At 29.2% G+C, this 24,053-nt stretch overlaps 3 protein-coding genes across 3 annotated transcripts; 1 reads left to right on the forward strand and 2 right to left on the reverse strand.

The window, feature by feature from the left end:
- Positions 1-8: 8 nt before the first annotated feature.
- LOC114186734 (actin-11-like) lies at positions 9-4,948 on the reverse strand. Its single transcript, XM_028074722.1, has 5 exons — positions 4,747-4,948; positions 2,076-2,145; positions 1,568-1,961; positions 602-1,215; positions 9-499 (listed from the first exon to the last, which is right to left on the reverse strand). Exons 2-5 carry the CDS (start codon positions 2,133-2,135, stop codon positions 434-436), a joined length of 1,134 nt encoding a protein of 377 aa, XP_027930523.1. The 5' UTR covers positions 2,136-2,145; positions 4,747-4,948; the 3' UTR covers positions 9-433.
- A 5,069-nt stretch (positions 4,949-10,017) lies between these two features.
- Positions 10,018-13,017, reverse strand: LOC114186733 (actin-101-like). Its single transcript, XM_028074721.1, has 5 exons — positions 12,728-13,017; positions 12,090-12,159; positions 11,574-11,967; positions 10,612-11,225; positions 10,018-10,509 (listed from the first exon to the last, which is right to left on the reverse strand). Exons 2-5 carry the CDS (start codon positions 12,147-12,149, stop codon positions 10,444-10,446), a joined length of 1,134 nt encoding a protein of 377 aa, XP_027930522.1. The 5' UTR covers positions 12,150-12,159; positions 12,728-13,017; the 3' UTR covers positions 10,018-10,443.
- A 7,995-nt stretch (positions 13,018-21,012) lies between these two features.
- LOC114187686 (cytochrome P450 71D10-like) lies at positions 21,013-22,967 on the forward strand. Its single transcript, XM_028075996.1, has 2 exons — positions 21,013-21,945; positions 22,205-22,967. The coding sequence occupies exons 1-2, from the start codon at positions 21,052-21,054 to the stop codon at positions 22,814-22,816; spliced, it is 1,506 nt and encodes a 501-aa protein (XP_027931797.1). The 5' UTR covers positions 21,013-21,051; the 3' UTR covers positions 22,817-22,967.
- The last annotated feature ends 1,086 nt before the right edge of the window (positions 22,968-24,053 follow it).

Here is a 24,053-nt window from a genome sequence, read left to right on the forward strand (position 1 = left end):
GATTCATCACATCAAACAATAAAAAACATTCTCATTGTACTGCAAACATAACCAATTAAGCATATAATTAATATCAACAGAAACTAAATCAAAAATCCCTCCAGTAAAAAGGATGCTTAAACTTATCGTCCCCCTATCTCGAGGCACCTAATTTTTTCGCCACAGCATAAAAAAAGAATAAAAGGAAAACCAAACCAAGCAGAACCTACAACGTTCAAATGCCATCACCAACTGCATAAAAAATCTGGCTTCCAACGACCTAACGGGGAAACATATAACAGACTCAACTTACAAATCCATTCATTAACTAGATATACCTATTAAAAACCCAAAGCATCAAGTATCCAATAAGTCAAACCAAGCTTGATGGAAATATGGCACAGGACTGGGAGCATTAAGAGCTTCATGACCATCCAGCTCAACTTGACCCATCTTAGAAGCACTTCCGGTGAACTATAGCTGGCCCAGATTCATCGTATTCACCCTTAGAGATCCACATCTGCATACATAAGAGAATAATATAAAAACCCAAAACTTCCATAAACTAATCAATTTTATAGATAATTTGACGTAAAGGGGGAGGGGTCTGCTGGGTATAAACCTGTTGGAAGGTACTTAGTGATGCCAAGATAGAACCACCAATCCAGACACTGTACTTCCTCTCGGGAGGTGCAACCACCTTGATTTTCATGCTACTTGGTGCTAGAGCACTGATTTCCTTGCTCATACGATCAGCAATTCCGGGAAACATAGTAGACCCTCCACTAAGAACAATGTTTCCATACAGATCCTTCCTAATATCCACATCACATTTCATGATGGAGTTGTACGTCGTTTCATGAATTCCCGTTGCTTCCATACCAATTAAAGAAGGTTGGAATAGTACTTCTGGGCAACGGAATCTCTCAGAGCCTATTGTAATTACCTGTCCATCAGGCAATTCATAGCTCTTCTCCACAGCAGAACTACTCTTGGTAGTCTCCATTTCTTGTTCAAAATCAAGGGCCACATATGCCAATTTCTCCTTCACATCACGGACAATTTCCTTTTCAGCAGAGGTGCTGAAGGAGTATCCTCTCTCAGTAAGAATTTTCACCAAGTACTCCGTTAAATCACGACCAGCAAGATCCAACCGAAGAATTGCGTGAGGAAGAGCATAACCTTCATATATAGGCACCGTGTGACTCACACCATCACCAGAATCAAGCACAATACCTGATTAAAACAATCATAGCAACACAATCGGATAAGGAAATAATGCTGGTCACAAGTAACTAATATAGAAATGCATGAATATCCCTCCCCTGTACATGTAGAATAGTGCTGCTGTATATAATTTAACTAGGCTAAAACTAAGAACAAAATCAATTCACGAAGAACATCAAGCGGATTTCCCAAGTTTCCAACTTTTGTGTCACATATAACTTTGGATAGTGTATCCTATTCTCAAATCAGAACTTACCGACTTACAGCAATTATGATAAGTTGATTGCATCCAATTGAAGTCTCATGATAACGGTACAGTGAATAGTAAATAGTAAATAAAAGATAAATCACAGAAACAAACCTGTAGTACGTCCACTGGCATACAGAGACAAGACAGCCTGAATTGCCACATACATGGCAGGCACATTAAAAGTCTCAAACATAATTTGGGTCATCTTCTCTCGGTTGGCCTTGGGATTGAGTGGTGCCTCAGTAAGAAGTACGGGATGTTCTTCAGGGGCAACACGAAGCTCATTGTAAAATGTGTGATGCCAAATCTTCTCCATATCATCCCAGTTGCTGACTATGCCATGCTCTATAGGATACTTCAAGGTGAGTATACCCCTTTTTGATTGGGCTTCATCACCCACGTAGGCATCCTTCTGACCCATCCCAACCATTACACCAGTGTGGCGCGGTCGACCAATAATACTGGGGAACACAGCTCTGGGAGCATCATCACCTGCAAAACCAGCCTGCAAAACATTGGAGAAAACCTAATTAGTATTATAGCAAGAAAAACTAAGCAAGCCATCTTTAAAATAGCAGAAGAAGCACTTATTAATAGGCAATACAAAACATAGTCTGACCTTGACCATTCCAGTTCCATTATCAACAACAAGAGGTTGAATGTCCTCCCCATCAGCCATCTTTTAAAACCTGTAGCAGAGATCGGGAAAGATGTGGTTTATGGGGGGAAATAATAAAACCAAACAAAAGAATATGCAACAAATAAAAGTTTGAACTACTAGAGAGGTCTTTTCGTTGTCGATCAATTGTGTAAAAATACATCAATCACTAGTCACAATGGTTTCATTTTTTGTTCAAACCAGAAAAGAAACATGTAAATCCCATCATTTTCAAGCAAATGCAGAGAAAATCATCAACAGACACGAACGATCAGAAGCAAGCATGGCCAGCAGCGATCTTAGTTATAGGTGACGGGTGCCATTATGTATAGTTTCATTTATTACTAATAAGGTTTTTTAAGAACTTCAAATATTCTTTAAATTATTTATTCCTTGAGTATTAGTAAATGTAAATCATTGAAAGATATAAAAATAATAACTAACTTATAAGGTTTTAATCATTGAAAAAAAGAAGATAATATTTAGTTATTTTCGATTTATTTTATTAATTTACATCTTTTTAACTCTAGTTTCCATATGCATGGACAGGGCAGGTTTAACAAGGCATCAGCTGCACTGTAGCATTCTATGTATACATGTTTCCAGGAAGAAAATCCACAGAGATGCTAATTTCAGGATGGATTGAACTAAAGGGAGTATCGGATGAAGGGAAGAGCACCCTATGGTGAGAAGGTTCCAAATGCAGCAACTTGAAACCACAATCTCTATTCCAAGGTAAATACCCAAAGTTCAGCATGGGTACTGGAAGGATCCCGATAGCGACAGAGGAACCAGCCAGGTAATCCCGAGATGGTTTTTAATACAATTCCTCAAGAAGCTCTCTGACCAACAGATGAAAAATGCACCATCACAATTATCTTAACCAAGCCCGGTTAGGCAAATTTAAAAACAAGGAATGAGGATCATTAGCAGAAAGACATTTATTTTTGAACAATATGCATAAGTTCAATGTTCAATGTCTTAAAAACTTCTGGACTTTTAACAAAAATAACTGAATTGATTTCCCACTTTGCATTAGAACATTTCTCCAAATAAAATCTATAGTTCCACCAAAATGGACAGTAAATTTTTTCTGAACAGGGTTGTTCGGAAGGAGATCTGAAACAAGTCACTTGTGAGTAGGAAGGCAAGAAAAAGACAGACTATCCCTGCGATTCAATAATCTCATCAATAGTGCCTTCGTAGGAGGACATTCCCTAAAGGTATGAATAATGTTCTGACTGCTAGCTTTGCAAACAGGACATAGGTCCGAATTTCTTATTCCTCTTCCCGTCAGGAGTTAAATGGTAGGGACTATATCATTACATATTTACCAGAGAAGGCAACAAACTCTTACTGGGCCGCAAGGACAAATAGGTGAACATCGGATAACAGTGGTTCTGAACAAGATCACACTCTTACACGCATTTTCCATTTTGAAAAACCTTTTTTCCCATTTTCCATTACGTATTTATTCTTATGATTAATTCAGTGACACTTTCTAAACATTACCCGTTTACTTACTTAATTGTCTTTTTCTAATGTAAAACTCTATTTTTTATTTTCAACCCATTTTTTTCACAACTTTTATATATTCAGTATGGTGTAAGAGGGATTAAAACTACCTCTCCATTATGTTTTTTCTTCCCTTTTCCTTCAATAATATTTTGTATTTGTATTATTGTTAAGTCAATAAATATAGCACACGAACATTAAATGAAATTAACAGTTTTGACGACATGACAAGAAATTATTACAGGGACAAATAAGAAACATAAAATGGGACCGGCTGATTCTAATTTTAATCCCTTATGTAAGAAAAGTGATGCAATATGATATGACTCAAATTAGAGGATTCCTTTAGTGAGCTTTTTGTACACATTTTTAAAGTACAAGTTTTTCTTTAATTTTAGAAAAAAATGTTATTTCCTTAAATTCTTTGAAAAATATTTTTTTGGTGTATTCTCATACACTTTTTTAATAAAGACAGGATGTTTCTTACAATGTTTCACAAAAAAAAAAATAAGGATAACTTTTCCAACTTTTTTTATTGAATATTACACAAGGGAACAAAATCATAATATAAGAAAACCTTAATAGCCTCATTATTAAAATAAAAACATATAATTAAAAAAAAATTAAACAATGTCATTAAATGCTCACAATCAATTCTAAGTGATAACGTTATCAAAATATATTGAATTCCTGTACTATAATTTTAATTATTTCGACCCTCCAAATTTTGATTTTTGAACCCAAGTTTGTCACTGACACCCTGAACTCCACTAGACGCGTACAATAAAAACAGGACACTGATATATAATAACAAGCTAAGCAGCAATTGCATCTTCCAATTTGATCACCCATTTATCGCATATAAACAAACCGATGCATCAGAAAGCATATATCAGCAAAATTAAGCAAAAACTGAAACCTACACACACAAGAAGATGCAGCAGGGAAATAGATCCAGATCAGCAACAGAAAACGAAACCGTAAAAATTTTTGATCCAGGAAACACAACAGAAGTTTGCCGATCCAGTAACGAAAAGAGCGTGTAAATTCGAAAGAAAAAAAAAATCCAAAAAATGACTTGAATGCACAAATCGCGTAAATTGTGATCAGAACACACCTTTCCCGAACGAAGTGTGGCTTCCCGGCTAAATGGTTCGGTGGTGGCACCAGCAAAAGCAGTAGCAACAGCAGCAAGGGGCAGAGTTTCGCGAAAGAACGTCAGAGAGAGAAGAACCTTTATATTCAATGAAGATAGCTAAATGACTGCGAAATGAAACTTAAATGAAATGAACTTTCGACTTCAGACAATGCCGTTTCAGGTGCGTTTGGTTTCGGGATAAACCTGTCCCGAATAAAAGTATGCCCCACTATTGTCCTGTAGAAAATGTAAGAAAAAAAAAAGTGGACTATTTTTCTCTTTGGATCATCAAACACACAATTAACATCTACAAAAATCACTTTTCAAAATTAAATAATTTGCAATTGCTGTGGTTGAATACCTAGTAGATTATGGTAAATTACTTTATTTAGAATATGTGCTATGCATGGACCGATTTAAATTATACATTCGTATTTTAATATATATTTAAAATTAAGTTCATGTTGTTTATTGATTTTTAAATATTTTTTCTTATATTATATTTAATTACATTAAATTATAAATATTTATTATCTGTATTTTAATTAAATCTAACATTACATTTTATGCAATAAAATAGTAAAAAATAATAATTAAATTAATTAAGATAGTTGTCAAATTTATTATTTTCATGAGATGTATTTGTATAATTTATAATATTAATATTAATTTAATAAAAGAGAATGCTAACCAGTGTCATTAGTTAAAGAACAATTAATATACGTTAATTTTTTCACTTTTACGTTGAAAACTAAAATAATTAATTATATTAATTAAAATAACATAAATGCTTATAATTTATTTTATAAAGAAAAAATATCCTTTAAAATTTATAAACAGTAAAAGTAAATATTTTAGAAACTCAATTAAATTTCAAATACATACTTAAAATTTTATTTTTGTAAATTTTTTAGATGTTTAATATTTTTTTTTATTTCTTTTGTTAATTTAAATTTTTTTTATTCTTAATTATATTTTAATTTTTAATAACATTAAAATTTAGTTATTTAATTAATTTTTAACTTTTAAACATTAAATAAAATATTACAACAACAGTACAATATTTACGGGTATTATTGTTAATCTTGTTAACCAGTACTCTTAGGGTACTGGTTAAGATAATTAATATACATTGAATCCTACAAGAAATACATAAGTAAGTATAATATTAAATTAAATTTAATCTAATCATCATTAATACAATTTTATTTTATTTAAAAAGACAAAAATGCTAATAATTATTGTACTGTGTGTTTTATATTTTATTTAATGTTCATCAATAAAAATTAAAAAATAATTAAATAATAAAATAACTATATTTTAATATTGTTAAAAATTAAATATAATTAAACATAAGAAAGTTTAAATTAATAGAAAAATTAGCAAAAAAAATAGTGTTAAACATCTAAAATTATAAAAAAAAAATATTAAACAATTAAAGTATCAATTTGAGTAAAATTTTAAAAATTTCAAAGTCATATTTTGTATCAGAAAATTGTTGTTTAAAAATTAAAAGGGTATTTTTGTTTTTAAAAAATCTATTATATGCATTAATACTATTTTAGTTAATGTATTTAACTATTTCAGTTTTCAATGTAAAGATAAAGATACCAAATACACATGAATTATTTCTTAACCCGTGTCCTTAGAACACTGTTTAGCATTCTTCATAAAATAAAACTGCATTAATTATGATTAGGTCATATTTTATTTAATATTATACTTAATTAATTATAAATGTTTGTAAATTTTAATGTTTATTAATTAAGGACTCTCGTTAACAAGAACATTTAATATGTGGTAACATTTATTTTGCAATATACCTTGTTCACCCTTATTTGTAAATTTTTATTTACAAATATTATTTTATTAATTAATATATTTAATTATTGATTCTTAGTAGTAATAACTTCTAATTCTCTCCTTGAGTGTCAAATAATCTACTATTTAAGAACAGAATTCACTTTAACACTACCAATAAATTTAATCTGAGACAAAAAAGTATATAAACGCTTAAAATGAATTACATATTCAAGATTTATACTATGATTTTTCAATTATATAAAATATTAAATATAAAAATCAAATCATTAACAATATATATATATATATATATATATATATATATATATAATTAAAACTAATACACAAGAATTAGATGCTTTCATTTTATCTGAATTAAAAATAAACCAATAATACATGAAAATAACGAAGCAAACTAAAAGATTATGAAAAATGAGAAAAAAAAATATCTTTCCAAAATTTTCTCAATTATTTCAATAAAATTATTTTACATTTTTTCCACCATTTCTTTTTTCTTAATTTTTTTTTTTTCAAAATGCCTATTTATATCTTTTAATTTCATAAACATGGTAACTAGATTCTGACCATTTCACTGAATAGATTAGTTTCATTCAGTGAATTATTTTTGCTAAACACATTCTAAACCAGAAAATTTGCATAACAAAACCCAATTAGATGGGACCCAAGTCCAACCACACTCATCTAACTCGGAAAAGGGACATTTACTTTCTGCACCTCCTCAAATTTTCAAAATAACCATTTTACCCTTTATAAAATTGATTTCTAAAAAGGTGCATGAAGAAATAGCCCTGAAAAGGCCCGTATAAGATTTCAACTACAAATATGATGGTATGGTAACGGTAATCAAGCATCAATCCTTAACTTGTAAATACATTTATTTTATGTAATTAACTTTGAAATATGCAATGATGAAAGATATTTTTTTAATATTTATACTATATTTTAAACTTACTTTGATATTGTACTGTATGTCCATCGGTCAATCGGCCAAAGCCAATCCTCAGGCCCATCGGACAAGGTTGGAAAAACTCGTATATAAAACACCATCGGTCTAACGGCCTAGTAAACAAATTGCATAAGACCATCGGTCAATCGGTTCTACAAACAACATATAGCAACGTTAAGAGACCATCGGTCGAACGGCCTGCTGAACAAGTCGTAAGACCATCGGTCGAACGGCCTGCTGAACAAGTCGTAAGACCATCGGTCAAACGGTTACACAAATAAGTCACAGAAGCAATCGGTTGATCGGTTTCGCAAGCCACCCACATTCAGGCCTATCGGTCAATCGGTAACGCACAAACGAGTGACATTCTGATCTCCAATGTGACATCGGTTGATCGGCCCCACACGAACAGCACCTTAACTTAATAAAGGACAATCAGTCGATCAACCATCGGGTCGATCGGTCGCTCAATCTCTAGATTCGCATAGTCCTTTACATACGTTCATCAGTCGATCAGCCATACACGAATCGTTCACTTGTTAAAAACAGGGTATAACTAATCCAGTCAAGCGGCCATCGGTCGCACGGTCAAACAACCAGTCAGTCGGGTTAATTAACGTTAAGCGAGTCAGTAATCTTGATTAAAGGATCATTGGGCCGTAATTAAGGAACCCTAATCACAGGCCCACACCGAAAACTATAAATAGGGCCCAAAGGTAGGTTGGTGGGTATCTTTAATTCGCATTTATTACAGCAGTTACATTGATACACCGATCGGTTCATTACTGACTTAAGCATCGAAGCCCTTTAGACAGGTACCCCGATCGTCATCCCAGCCGATCGAGCAAAGGAGTAGATTTTCTTGGAGAAGAAGTTATCGCTGCAGTAAGAAGTGGAGTAAGCTTGAAGAGGTTCTTTAGTAGGCTATTGATCCCTACACCCGAAACAGATATAATATATTGTTGGGATTTTTAGGGCTTTTGAAAATATGAGAGATATGAGATATATGAGAGATATATGTGATATGTTATACGGAGGAACATGTTTTTGTATTTTATTGATATACTCTATATATAGAGCAAAATATAACAAATATCAAGTATAAAATATTTAGAATATCTCACTCCTAATCTAAAATAATAACAAATTTCTAAAACTGACACATATCTCTAAAACTGAAATATTTTCTAAAAACTAATTTAAATAAAAAAGATATTAAGTAATATTCTCAACATATATATATATATATATATATATATGTTTTATAAAGATAAAAAAATAATAGTACATGTCTACTTGTCTAATTTTTTCGCATACGAAAAATGAATAATATATGTATACATTAAAAAACGAACTATTATTACTATTAGAAATTAATTTTAGCATTATATCATGGAATTATAAGGTGAAACTTACAGCACAATAATTAAATCTAATGGATTCAGTATCCAAATGGAAGAATAAAAGATTACTTATTCGTTCTCTTGTAATACATTTTAAAAAATATTTTTCATTATCTTGCTTAAACTATTAAATATTTTCTATTAAATAAGAGTTTTAGTGGATGTGATAGATAAGTTTAAATACTAAAAAATTACCTAATAAACAAAAAACAAAATTCATCAAAAGTTATTTTTTTCAGTTTTTAGATACTAATTTCCCTTTATTTTTACTTTAAGTATTATTTATACTTTTTAAACTTCATAGCACAAATCAATATGTAAATTAATTTCTAAAATACCTCAAAAAAAAGAAATAAGATAAAAACAATAAAGGATCCATTGTTGCTTGCTTTTATTTTATTTACTTTAATTTATGTGTATTTTATTACGTTTTCTAAGTGATAAAATTGACTGCATTAAGAGGAAAAATAATAATAAGATATTTGAAATAGTTTATTTTTTACCTAATCCATATTACCGGTGTGATCATTTTCCAATACATAAAACAAATAATAAAGATCAACAAATTAAAAATATTTTGATTAATTTTATTTTTCTTCTCATTGATGATTCAATTTCTAATCCATAAAATAAGTATTACCAAAAACATACTATTATATTTAATTAAATCTAATGAATTCAATATCTAGAAAGAAGAATATAGGATTACTTCTTTATTTTATTTTATTACACACAAAAATATAATTTATAAGCTTTCTTAAAGTTCATTGAACATTTTCTTTTAAATAGAAGGTTTGGTGATTGTGATAGATAAGTTTAAATATTAAAATATTAATTGATAAATAAATAAAGGTTTAAAGTGAGGTTAGGATAAAAAACACTCGATAAGTTAAATGAGATTAGTTAACCCATATGGCAAACAAATTCAAATAAGTTATCTAGAATGATATCTGGATGTTATGAGCTCATATTTTATTCGTCCGGGACTTTATTCTCGAATATTATCGGCATGGAACAAAAACACACAATCCTCGATTCTTGTTCACACTAACCAATTCCTGTATATAAAGGGATTCATCACCTCAAACAATAAAAACATTCTCATTGTACTTCAAACATAACCAATTAAGCATATAATTAATATCAACAGAAACTAAATCAAAAACCCCTCCAGTAAAAAGGATGCTTAAACTTATCGTCCTCCTATCTCGAGGCACCTAATTTTTTTGCCACAGCATAAAAAAAGAATAAAAGGAAAATCAAACCAAGCAGAACCTACAACGTTCAAATGCCATCGCCAACTGCATAAAAAGTCTGGCTTCCAACGACCTAACGGGGGAAACATATAACATACTCAACTTACAAATCCGTTCATTAACTAGATATACCTATTAAAAACCCAAAGCATCAAATATCCAACAAGTCAACCAAGCTTGAGGGAAATATGGCACAGGACTGGGAGCATTAAGAGCTTCATAACCATCCAGCTCAACTTGACCCATCTTAGAAGCACTTCCGGTGAACTATAGCTGGCCCAGATTCATCATATTCACCCTTAGAGATCCACATCTGCATACATAAGAAAATAAAATAAACACCCAATACTTCCATAAACTAATCCATTTTATAGGTAATTTGACGTAAAGGGGGAGGGGTCTGCTGGGTACAAACCTGTTGGAAGGTACTTAGTGATGCCAAGATAGAACCACCAATCCAGACACTGTACTTCCTCTCGGGAGGTGCAACCACCTTGATTTTCATGCTGCTAGGTGCTAGAGCACTGATTTCCTTGCTCATACGATCAGCAATTCCGGGAAACATAGTAGACCCTCCACTAAGAACAATGTTTCCATACAGATCCTTCCTAATATCAACATCACATTTCATGATTGAGTTGTATGTCGTTTCATGAATTCCAGTAGCTTCCATACCAATTAGAGAAGGCTGGAACAATACTTCAGGGCAACGGAATCTCTCAGAACCGATTGTAATGACCTGTCCATCAGGCAATTCATAGCTCTTCTCTACTGCAGAACTACTCTTAGTAGTCTCCATTTCTTGTTCAAAATCAAGGGCCACATATGCCAATTTCTCCTTAACATCACGGACAATTTCCTTTTCGGCAGAGGTGCTGAAGGAGTATCCTCTCTCAGTAAGAATTTTCACCAAGTACTCCGTTAAGTCCCGGCCAGCAAGATCCAACCGAAGAATTGCATGAGGAAGAGCGTATCCTTCATATATGGGCACCGTGTGGCTTACACCATCACCAGAATCAAGCACAATACCTGTTTAATACCAACAAAACAACACAAACCAATAAAGAAATAATGTTGATCAAAAGTAATTAATGTTGAAATGCATGTACATCCCACTCTGTACATTTGGAATATTGACCGTTGTATACCATTGATCTTAAGCTTAAAGTATAAACACATAAATTCAAGAACACCGGCTTCCCAAACTTTCCAACTTATATGTGACACATAAAACCTTTAAAACTGCCTTGTATTCACAAAATCAGAACTTAGCCAACTTACAGCATTTACTCACATGATTAGTTGAATGAATCCAATTGAAGTCACATGATCACAACATAGTAAATAGTAAATCCAAGACCAATTGCAGAAACAAACCTGTAGTACGTCCACTGGCGTACAGAGACAAGACAGCCTGAATTGCCACATACATTGCAGGCACATTGAAAGTCTCAAACATAATTTGGGTCATCTTCTCTCTGTTGGCCTTGGGATTGAGTGGTGCCTCGGTAAGAAGTACAGGGTGTTCTTCAGGGGCAACACGAAGCTCATTGTAAAACGTGTGATGCCAAATCTTCTCCATATCATCCCAGTTGCTGACTATGCCATGCTCTATGGGATACTTCAAGGTGAGTATACCTCGTTTTGATTGGGCTTCATCACCCACATAAGCATCCTTCTGACCCATTCCAACCATTACACCAGTATGGCGCGGTCGCCCAATAATACTGGGGAACACAGCTCTAGGAGCATCATCACCCGCAAAGCCAGCCTGCAAACATTGCAGAAAAAAATATATTAATATTATAGCAACGAATACTCTGCAAGCACAAATGTAATCTGTCCTTAACACAAGAAGCACTCGTCAATTGGCAAAACAAAACATATCCTAACCTTGACCATTCCCGTTCCATTATCAACAACAAGAGGTTGAATGTCCTCGGCATCAGCCATCTTTTAAAACCTGTATCAAGAATGGGAAAAACTTTGTTTAGGGCAAGAAATAACAAAGCCAAAGAGAAATAATATGTAACAATTAAAAGTTTTAACTAGTAGAGAGATCTTTTCAGTATCACTCAATTATACAAAAATACACCAACAAATACCCAAAATGATTTCATAGCATAAACAGACCCGAAAGATCGGAAGCATGCATAGGAAAACATTTCCACAAGACTCGACTCGTACAGTAAAAACAAGAAACACATAGATATAATTAACAAGTTAAGCAAGAATGTTATCTTTGAATTTGATCGCCTATAATCGCATGAAAACGAACAGAAAATCAAAACCGATGTATCAGAAAACATCTCAACAACAAAATTAAGAAAAAAACGAAACATACACACACAATATGCAGCAACGAAGTAGATCCAGATGAGCAAGAGTAAACGAAGTAAAAAAAAGAACGATCCAGAAAACAAAAAAGAAGTTCGCGGATCCAGTAACAAAAAGCAGCACGGAAACACAAAAATTTCATCCCAAAGAATCACATGAAAACGCAAATCGGAGAAGTGGTAATCGAAACACACCTTGCGTGAGCGAAACGCGTTTTGCAGAGGAAGTGGTTCGGGGATGGAGCAAAGGCAGAAGCAGCTACAACAGTAGGGGAAGTGTTTCGAGGGAAAGCGTTAAAGAAGAAGCTTTATATTCAATGAAGAGAGCTAAATGACGGTGAAATGAAACTCAAATGTAAATTAACATTGGACATGGACTACGCCGTTTCGGGGCGTTTGGTTTGGGATAAACCTATCCCGAAGAAAAATATATGAGACTACTGTGGAATGTTGAGAAAGAAAAGTGGACTCTTTCGGACATCAAACAGCGAACAAAAAAACACGGCCTTTTTTTTTTCTTTTGAAACCGAATCATTGTTCTGGGAATTATTTGGAATTTACTTAAAAATAAAACGAGATCATTTTACATTATTAAATCAATTAAAAAAATTAATGATTCATCAAATCAACCATTTAAAATAAAGATTGAAACTTTTTAGTGATATATGTCTAATTATATTAAATTATCGGTTTATCGCACTAAGAGTACATGCCTAATTCCCTAACACTATTAGTAATATAAACTTTTGTTAAAAAAAGTAATGTGATTGTTGTTTTTTAAATGCATTTACTGTTATGAAGCGAGTTATTATGCTTTATTTTATTGAATTGTAAGATATAAGATATATCTATTTCATTTTATTTTGTTTTGTTTGGTAAAATCATATCGATAAATTAAGGTGGATGTGTGTGTTAATTTATGTGGCTAATTTTTAAATTGAAACTAAATGAAAATTTATGTAAAGACTTGAAAAATTAAATAATGTATAAGAATTAATTTTAATATGATATTCAAACTGAGGCTACGGAACCACTGATTGAAAAAAACAATACCGAACCATTCCTTGTTTAAAAAGGAAAAAGAGGTATACCGAACCGTAATAGCATAGGAATAAGTCTGAGCCGTCCATTTTGTGTGATGTTGATTTGGACGGTGTGTTTGGTCTTGTGCCACATCAGCATGGTGGCTACGATGGGGCTTGTGGACCCTATGAGTGCCGACCAATTCTTGAAAAGTTATGGTGTGGCCATGAGATCCACCTCCTCCACCATTGCTATTCCAACCATTATTCAACGTTTGCATGGAGTTATTCAAATCAAAATCAAATTGAAATTAAGAAAGGTGGATTAATTATGACTGCGCTTAAGAAAAATTGGATTAATGTGTTTTTAATAGATTCAACAAACGAGAATGATGTAGGAACAATAATTTTTAAAAGGGGAAAAGAAGGAGTAAAGGCATTGACTGCATTCCAAGTCCAAGGAAAAATTTTCAAATTGGAAGATCATAACAATTTGTTTACGTTTAATTCAGATTTAAGATCGACCCTGTTGCCAGGCATTGTAATTTGTTCATTTGTTTAGTTTTTTCTATTCTTGCTAAAATATATGAGAACCATATTAAAATGTTTTGCTCGCATTTTTCTCTTGCTGGTACATAACTTTTGTTTTGGGTATGGATCAAACATCCACTTAAGCAATTTGTTAATAAAGTTAGCAATGATTCGATTCATGAAAAAAATAAATACTTCTAATTTGTATTTATAGTTTTTTTACATGAACTTGTGATTAGGACTAATCTAATCAAGTTTCGTCACTTTTTAAACTTGATTACTAATTTGTTTATGTTAATTATAACATTGGTTAACTTGTTATAACATCGTTGGGTTTGGTTTTCTATACGGCATTGTGCATAATGTGCATAAGAGGATACCATATAGAATCCTGAGGAGAGTTCAACTGCTAATACTGTGAGAGGAACTTTGGCCACCGGTTGCTAGTTGTTGCATACATAAATGGATTCTAGAGTGAAATTCTGTGGACAATCCAACTATAAATATTGGGTAAAAATCCAATCGACACTCGCTCGTTGTTAACCACACAAATACAATTATTACTTTTAAAATTTAAATAATTATTCATAATAATAAAAAAAATAAATCACTTTTATCATTGTATAACTATATATAAAGAGGATACACTTCTTTTGGTGTCCTCTTTTATTTTTTTCAATCTTACCCTTTTAATTACTATTTTTAAAACTTAAATAATTATTCATAATAAAAAAATTTCAATTTTACCATTTTGGTAATTTTTTAAAAATTCAAATATACACCTTTTTAGTGTCCTATTTTGTTTTTTCAATTTTATCATCTTAATTACTACTTAAAAAACTTAAATAATTATTCATAGTAAAAAAACCACTTTTAGTTTTATCATTTTATAATTATATATAAAAGAAGATACAACTCTTTAATGTCTTATCTTGTTTTACCAATATTTGCTCTTAATTACAACTTTTGAAACTTAAATAATTATTTATAAAAAAATATTTTTTAATTTTATCATTTTAGTAATTATTTTGTTAATACAAATAGTTATTCGTTACACAAAATCTATAGCTATAAAGAGGATACACCTGGTTGTTGTCCTCTTCTATTTTTATAATCTTACTTTCTTAATTATTACTTTTAAAACTTAGAGAAGGATTTATAATAAAAAAAAACTATTTTCAGTTATATTATTATATAATTATATATAAAGATGTATACATATTTGATGTCTTTTTTTTCTCAATTTTATCCTTTTTAATTACTACTTTTAAAACTTAAACAATTATTCATAATAGTAAAGAAACCATTTTTAAATTTTATCATTTTTGTAATTACTTTTTCAATTCAAATAAATATTCATTATAAAAAATCTATAAATATTGTAATTACTTTTTCAATTCAAATAAATATTCATTATAAAAAATCTATAAATACGAAGAGATACTCTCTTTTTGGCGTCCTCTTTTGTTTTTTTAATTTTATCTTCTTAATTATTTATTTTAAAAATTAAATAATTATTTATAAAAAAAGGCTTAAATATAAAACCATTAATTTATAAATTTAAAAATTATTAAATTACAACACCATTAAATTATACAATTATAACATTATAACATTATTAAATTATACATTTTTAAATCATAAAATTATGTATTTTTATTTTATATTCCATTTTTTAATAAATTTATAATTTATAATTTATAATTTATAATTTTTTATTTTGTAATATTATATTATATTATATTTTTATTTCATATTTTATATTTTTTTTATTAACTTTAAGGATAATTTTAGGTAAATACAATAACAAATCTTTCAGAGAGATTATCATAATTATAATAGTTTACAATGATATATTATGTGACAATATTTAAGCGAACAAGGTAACGGTGCAAGACAACTCCCGTAAGTAACAGAAATATCTAACTTATAGGATTCCATTGACTTACCACCAAAATTCAACAGTGACTTAAGTGCAAGTTCACAAATCTATGAAAGATCCAAAGCATAATTAACCATACAAAAAATAATTTTCAATTTTATGATTTTAGAAATTACTTTTTTAAATTCAAATAACTACTCATTATGAAAAAAGTTATTTATATTTTTATGGTTTTTGTAACTACTTTTTCAAATTTTTATAATTACTCACAATAAAAATTTATTTAATCAATATTACTTATAATATTTTGTATTTTAATAATTAAAAATTATTGTATCTATAGCTATGTAACTATATCTAAATTGTATATACCTCTTTAGAGTTTCTTTAATTTTATCTCTTAATTATTATTTTTAAATTTTAAATAATTATTCATAATAAAAAAATATTTTTTTAAATAAACTTATTCTTTTGTACTGGTATACACACAAGCGCTGTGTACGCACCTTTTAAATATGCGTGATATTATATTAGTAGATGATAAAAATGTAATGTTATTGAGTTATAAAATTATATTTATTAAAAATAAAGTAAAATATATAAGAAAATACGAGACAATAACTGTTGATAGATAGAGAAGAAAGGAAGAAACATATATAGACGATTTTATAAAAAAAATTGTAAAAGTAATGTCAATTTTCAAAAATTTAATAAATAATTATATTTTAAAAGGTGAAATTGATATTTTGAAATGTGTACACAAAAGAGGGATTCCTCTTTATATCTAATAGGGTACACACAGATGTTGTTGCGCCTACGTGTACACATCTTTTAAATATGTGTGATATTATATTAATAAGTGATGATAATATAATGTTATTAAGTTAATACATAAAATAAAATTATATTTATTAAAAATAAACTGAAATATATAAGAAAACATGAGAGAATAATTGTTGATAAATAGAAAAAAAAATTGTAAAAATAACGATCAATTTCCAAAAATTTAATAAATAATTATATTTTAAAGGGTAAAATTGGTATTTTGAAATGTGGACACAAAAGACGGAATCATCCATTCTTAATATAGGCATACAACTTGTCCTCTCATATTTAAAAGAGGATTCCCTCTCTTTTGTGTACACATTTCAAAATACCAATTTTACCTTTTAAAATATAATTATTTATTAAACTTTTAAAAATTGACCGTTACTTTTATAAATTTTGTTTCTCTATCTATCAACAATGACTCTCTCATCTTTTTTTATATATTTTACTTTATTTTTAATAAATATAATTTTATTTTATATATTAACTTAATAATATTATATTATTATCACCTATTAATATCGTACATATTTAAAAAATATGTACACATATGCAACGCTAATATTGTTATAGATAATATTCATGTTTACTTTTTCTGTGTATATTTGTTTTTTCATTTATCTGCCGAATGAATTGGATTTGAAAAATAACTATTATGGACCTATAATTTAATTTATTATATTTGATTCATATTACTTATTAATATAATATTATAAATATTTAAAAGATATGTATATACATGCATGATAATGCCGTGTATATAAATTATTTAAATTTGTGAATAGTTTCATTTTAATTTGAAACATTAAAGAAGTGAATTTTTTTTCTTTCTTTATATTCTCTCTCATAGGGATGGAAACAGGGCGGGGGTATGGACGGATTTCGTTATCCCATATATATTTTCGTAAACAAAAATTCATCATCATCTTCATATTTAATTTCAACGGGTATCAAACTTTTGTTCCGTCCTCATTCCCACTGGTAACGGATATAATCTCGTACCCATATCTGTAATCGTTTTCTTACTACTTCAATATTAATTTTTATTATTTTTTATAAAATAATAAAAAATTACGGTGAATGAAACATAATATTATTAAATATTCAATATTATGAGGATGATTGTTTCTTCAATATTAAATACTTTGAAATAAATCGTAATTGTTTACATTTTAGATTAAAATACAAAATAAAATTTTATGAAAACAAAAACATTTATTAAATTTGCAAATTCAAACATTAATGAAACCTAGTTGATAAAATTTAAAAATATTTTTTTAAAAAATATGAAAGGAAAACAAATATTCAAATTAAAATATATTTTAAATATTTGTTTACTTCAATTTTGTAATTTCTAATTAATCTTTTTTTATACACTAATAAAAATTATAATACATCACTTGATCAAAATAACGCAAAGAACAAATAATAAACATAGTAATAAAATTTTCACATAGATCTTGTATCTTTTGAACTCCAATATATGTTGGATGGTGATAGAAAAATATTTATGACAATTACATTAAATTTTTATATTGTAGTAAATAAAAGATATTTATACAATTATAATAAAAAAATATAGTATGATTGATAATGAGTTAAAAAATAAAAAAATAATTAGATAAAATATACTGAAATAGTATTCTACATGATGAAAATAAACAACGAAAAAAAATATTAAAAAATTAACAAATGTGTGTCTTATAAAAAATTTGATAAACTATTGAAAGAAATCGCAAAAAAAAATGTATGATTAAAGGTATGATAAAATGAAAAATACCTTAGAGATCTAAGAAAACTTTTCAAATATCAACATATATACTCAATGGTTGAGAAATAACAAAAATTATTTTAGCGAAATAAAAGAGTTATTCAAATGAAACAAAAATTAATAATAACAAGTAAAGTTTTTTTTTTATATTACCTAATAAATGAAATGTTTATGCTATTAAAAACTTAAATTGAGAGTATTAAACATGTGAAAGGAAAATATACATTAAATAAAAATATTAAAAAAAATAGAAATATTCAATTGTGAGACATAATTTTTTTTTAATTGACATACATCATTTTAACATAATTACATAAATGTTATGTTAAGATGAAAAATATATTGAAGATGTGAATGGGTTTTTATAACAAACCAAATAATTATAAGAAATAAAAAATAGAAAGTATATATATATATATATATGGTTATTTAATTAATTATGAATATTTTAATAATTTAATCGAGGAGAGATATGGTGATGACAGATATAATAGCGAAGACACGTAATCCATGTACTCATCCCTATATCCAATTGAAAAAGTCAGAAATTTTTCATATTCATAATCGGTCGATGTGAGGATTATCCATAAAAACTGAGACGAATTCAAACAACACCCATCGAGATGAGTTTATTTACCATTTTTCTCGTGAGCTTTTACAAAGACATTCGTTCTTCACCGACGAAACTGCACCTTCAGAAATGAGAAGGAAAAGAAAAAGAGAAGGGATTTATATGGAGCCAATGAGTTTTTGCACAGAGAACAAATAAATAAACAGCGACCATTCATAATTCTAATTATCTGCATCCACATCTTATACTATTTCATTCGTCTTATTTACTATCATATAAACCTTTCTCGTGGTTTCCAAAGTTTTTATAGTTTTATTCTTCAAATTGAAAATTAGTAGAAAAATCTATTGTGCCGGCTTGATTAAGAAAGATGAATAAAACGAGAATGAAATGAATTTGTTTAACTCTAACTTTCGTAACTTTTTCCCTATTAAATATAAGACAATATTAATCGTAACATTTTATAAGTTATCCCAAATTGTCTCACTTAATGTGATAAGAGATTTAAGTCTTTTAAACAAGTTCCAGATACTTACCATCACATTCAAATAGAATATAGGTAAAAAATAAAAGACGTATTTAAATTTAGTTAATAATTTGATTTCTTCTGTGGAACTCTTTTTGTACTGAAACTGGCTAGATTATAAATGCAAGAACATTTTTTTCTATGAATAGTTATAATTGACAAAATGTCACTATTTTGTTTTTTAAATATGTTTATTAATTGATTTTATTATTATTATTATTATTATTATTTTAAAATTAAAATATCTATTAGTGTCAAGTACCCAGCTAAGTGAAGCCTGCAAGGATACAAGTCCAAGATCCTTTAATCCAAAATTCTAAAATAGTACGAATTCTTGAATCGGCCATCATTCAAAAGACAAATTAACAATTAGACTAATTTCAACGAATAATTAGACAAGTGGATCAGAGAAATCAACTGCAAAAGAAAAAACGGTGTGGTCCCGTTCTTACTGGGCCCAAGTTCTCTGGTGAAGGAGATCCAGAGAATCCAGGCCCCATAAGCCCGTTACCCGCATAAATTAAGACAAAAAACAATTAAAAGGATGTCAAAAGTGTTTTTTATTTTAATTTAAAATTTACACTGAAATGATAAAAATATAAATTTAAAAGAAAACGTTATATTGAAAATATCAAAGAGTGTATAAAATGATATTTTTTGTTTAATCGACATCCATGGTCGTGGTATGATATATTTCGTAGGGGCGTGATCGTTTCCTTACCAGCATGCGTCAGTTATGACAAGTTCTCATAAATTTATAATCAATGAAAAGTAAATAAATTAAGAGCGAATACTAAAATAACTAAAATTAAAAGTCGAATAAATTACATAAACTAAAAGTCTAGATAAACCTAAAATAATTATCTACGTACGCATAGAAACAGAAAAATATGGAAACGACCAGTGGATCCATCTGTGCCATGGGAATGAGAAAAACAACAAAATGTCAATTTAAGTTTATCCAAAAAATATTAGAAGTGAGCTTTAAATCTAACTTAATTCTACAAAATTGGCTTGTAAGATGAGAATTACTCCCACTTATATATTGTAGATTAGTCTTATCTCTAATGAATGTGAGACTTAAAAAAAAAAACCAAAAACTTAATTTATTCATTAGTTGATGTGAACATCGTAATACATATAATTTTTACGGTATATATTTAAGAGCCACACTTTTCGCAGTTGTAATCTAAAGGCAACAAATGTTGTCCACATTCTGGGGATGACAAACAACAATTTATGTGTGGATGACAAATTTAGTGAGAAGTAGTTTCCCATAAGTCCTTAATCTACATATATACATATATAAAGAGGTAGATGCCCTGGTTCATGCATTCATTCAAGTTCTTTTTCACTTTTCCTTCTAGATCTACCATCATTTATCATATATGGTCATGGAGGTTTACTACCACCACCCTTTCTCTATTTACTTCATTATTTCCATTCTCTTTGTTCTCTTCGTCTTATACAAATTAGTTCAAAGTTGGGATTCAAACAACTCCTCTATCAATTTACCTCCAGGACCTAGGACACTACCTTTCATTGGAAACTTATATCAGTTGGTAGGTTCATTGCCACATCACTCCTTAAAACTTTTGGCAGATAAGTATGGACCGTTGATGCACCTGAAACTAGGAGAGGTATCCAACATCGTAGTCACTTCACCAGAGATAGTCCTAGAGGTTATGAAAACACATGATGTTAATTTTTCCTATAGGCCAAACCTTGCATCTTCCAGAATAGTTTCTTACAACAATATTAACATAGCCTTCTCTCAATATGGAGAATATTGGAGACAAGTACGAAAGATATGCACAGTGGAGCTACTAACGACAAAGCGAGTGCAATCTTTTCAGTCCGTAAGAGAAGAGGAGGTGGCAGAACTGGTTAAGAAAGTAGCTGCAAGTGAAGGGTGTGCTATTAATCTCACCCAGAGCATTTTCCCAATGACTTACGGAATAGTGGCACGAGCGGCTTTTGGAAAAAAGAGCAAATATCAACAAGTGTTCATATCAAAGATCGAGGAACAATTGAAGCTTATGGGAGGGTTTTCACTGTCTGATCTCTATCCTTCTAGTAAAGTGCTTGAAATGATGGCGAATGTGAAGTTTGAGAAAATTCACAACGAGATTGACAGGGTTTTACAAGACATCATCGAGGAACACAGAAATAGAAGCAAGTGTGAAGTAGTGGAAGATCTAGTTGATGTTCTTCTCAAGTATCAACAGGAAAATGATTCCGAAAGTCTCCTAATTGATGATAACATTAAAGCAATAATCCAGGTTGGTGTGTATTAAAGTTCTAACTTTTTAGATAGGATGTCAAATAGTTTATGATTTAAATGAAAACTTGATGGAATTCCCAAAGGAAAAAATCATTTGTACATCATTTTTAATCTAAAATTTTAAAACAATTTATTAATTTATTGATCTTTTATTTTATGTATCGCTCAACTTTCTTATTAATGTAGGATTGCATTCGTTTCAAAAATACATTTGTTTTTAGATAGATTATAATATTATATTAAACCATATTTTACAGGACATATTTGTTGGTGGAGGCGAGACTTCATCTTCTGTAGTGGAATGGGGGATGTCAGAATTGATTAGAAACCCAAGGGTGATGGAAAAAGCACAAGCTGAGGTGAGAAGAGTGTATGGTAGGAAGGGATATGTGGATGAGACAAAAATACAACAATTGGAATACTTAAAGTCCATAATCAAAGAAACATTGAGGTTACACCCACCTGTGCCATTGTTAATTCCCAGAGAAAGTAGAGACAAGTGTGAAATCAATGGATATGAGATACCCTCTAAGACTAGGGTAATTATCAATGCTTGGGCAATTGGAAGAAATCATGAGTATTGGACTGATGCTGAGAGTTTCAAACCTGAAAGGTTTCTTAATAACTCCATTGATTTTAAAGGTGCAGACTTTGCATTTATCCCATTTGGTGGTGGAAGAAGGATTTGTCCAGGCATTACATTTGCCATCCCCAATATTGAGTTGCCACTTGCTCAATTACTTTACCACTTTGATTGGAAGCTTCCCAACAACATGAAGAATGAAGAACTTGACATGACCGAATCCGGTGGAATTACTCTCAGAAGAAAAAATGACCTCTACTTGATCCCCGTCACTCATCAAACTTAAACGTAATGCCTACTTCTTGAAAAAAAAAAACATAAACTATACATAAGTTTTATTTTTTACAACTTTCTACATTATTACATTAAAATAATATTTAAACTTATAGGGTTGAAATTTATGAATTTCATATAACTATCTTTAGAGCTCTTCTCAATATAGTTGTTATATAATTCATTATCAATTTCTTAACAGAAACATCTTAAATTTTATGTAATAGTTATTGATACACTAAACATTATGTTTAACATAAAATTTATTGTTTTTTTTTTCAATTCTAAGTTTATAGTTTTTTTTTACTGTATTATATTTTAGTTATCCTTAATTGATGAGAGATTTTTAACATATTTTTTTACATTGAGGTAATTGATTATGGAAATAAGAGGAGTTTGTTAACAAGTAATATGATAGACCAAAATCTCAATCATAATAATCTTAAGGTTAAAATACTCTCTTAGTTCTTATTTTTGTACCAAAATCTCAATTTGGTCCTCATAACTTTATTAGTCTCAATTAGGTCCATATTTTTGTAAATGAGTAATAATTAGGTCATTTCCGTTAGTATGGAACTAACACGTTAAGTAGGTGTCACGTGTTAACTCCTCGTTTTTTTTTTAAATTTAAAATTTTTTAATTTTTTAAAATATTTATGTCACATGTCACGTTTATAGTGTGTCATGTGTCAATCTAATATGGTGACATGTCAAATTATTGTATGAATCTCAATTTGGTTCTCATATTTGTTAATTTGATTTGATTTCAGTTCCAAATTTTTAAAAGAAATTTCAATTTCATGTGTTCTAATTTTAAACCAAATTTAATTTTTATATAAATGTTATGTTGATGCTTTTATTAAAAGTGATATTTCTATTACATATTTTTAACAATATTAAATTTATTTAAATTTAGATTTTACATTAAACTTTTTTTAAATTTTATTTTAAAATTATAAATATATAGATCGATAAATTTATATTCAAAATATTTGTATAACATTATATATCAACAATTTCTATACAAATTTTATAGTTAACCTAAAAATAACAATTTTATAAATTCAAATGTATAATTTGAAAACAATTTTATAAACAAAAAATAAATATATTTAAAATTTTAATATTAAATAAATTTAATATAATTATAATATTTAATAAATATTAATTTTAATAAAAGCAATCATAACATTATATAAAAAAAATTATGTACATTTTCCAGAAAATATTCAAACCCTCGTTACTGACCT

The sequence above is a fragment of the Vigna unguiculata genome, chromosome 6, assembly GCF_004118075.2.
Source record: "Vigna unguiculata cultivar IT97K-499-35 chromosome 6, ASM411807v1, whole genome shotgun sequence".
NCBI lineage: Eukaryota > Viridiplantae > Streptophyta > Magnoliopsida > Fabales > Fabaceae > Vigna > Vigna unguiculata.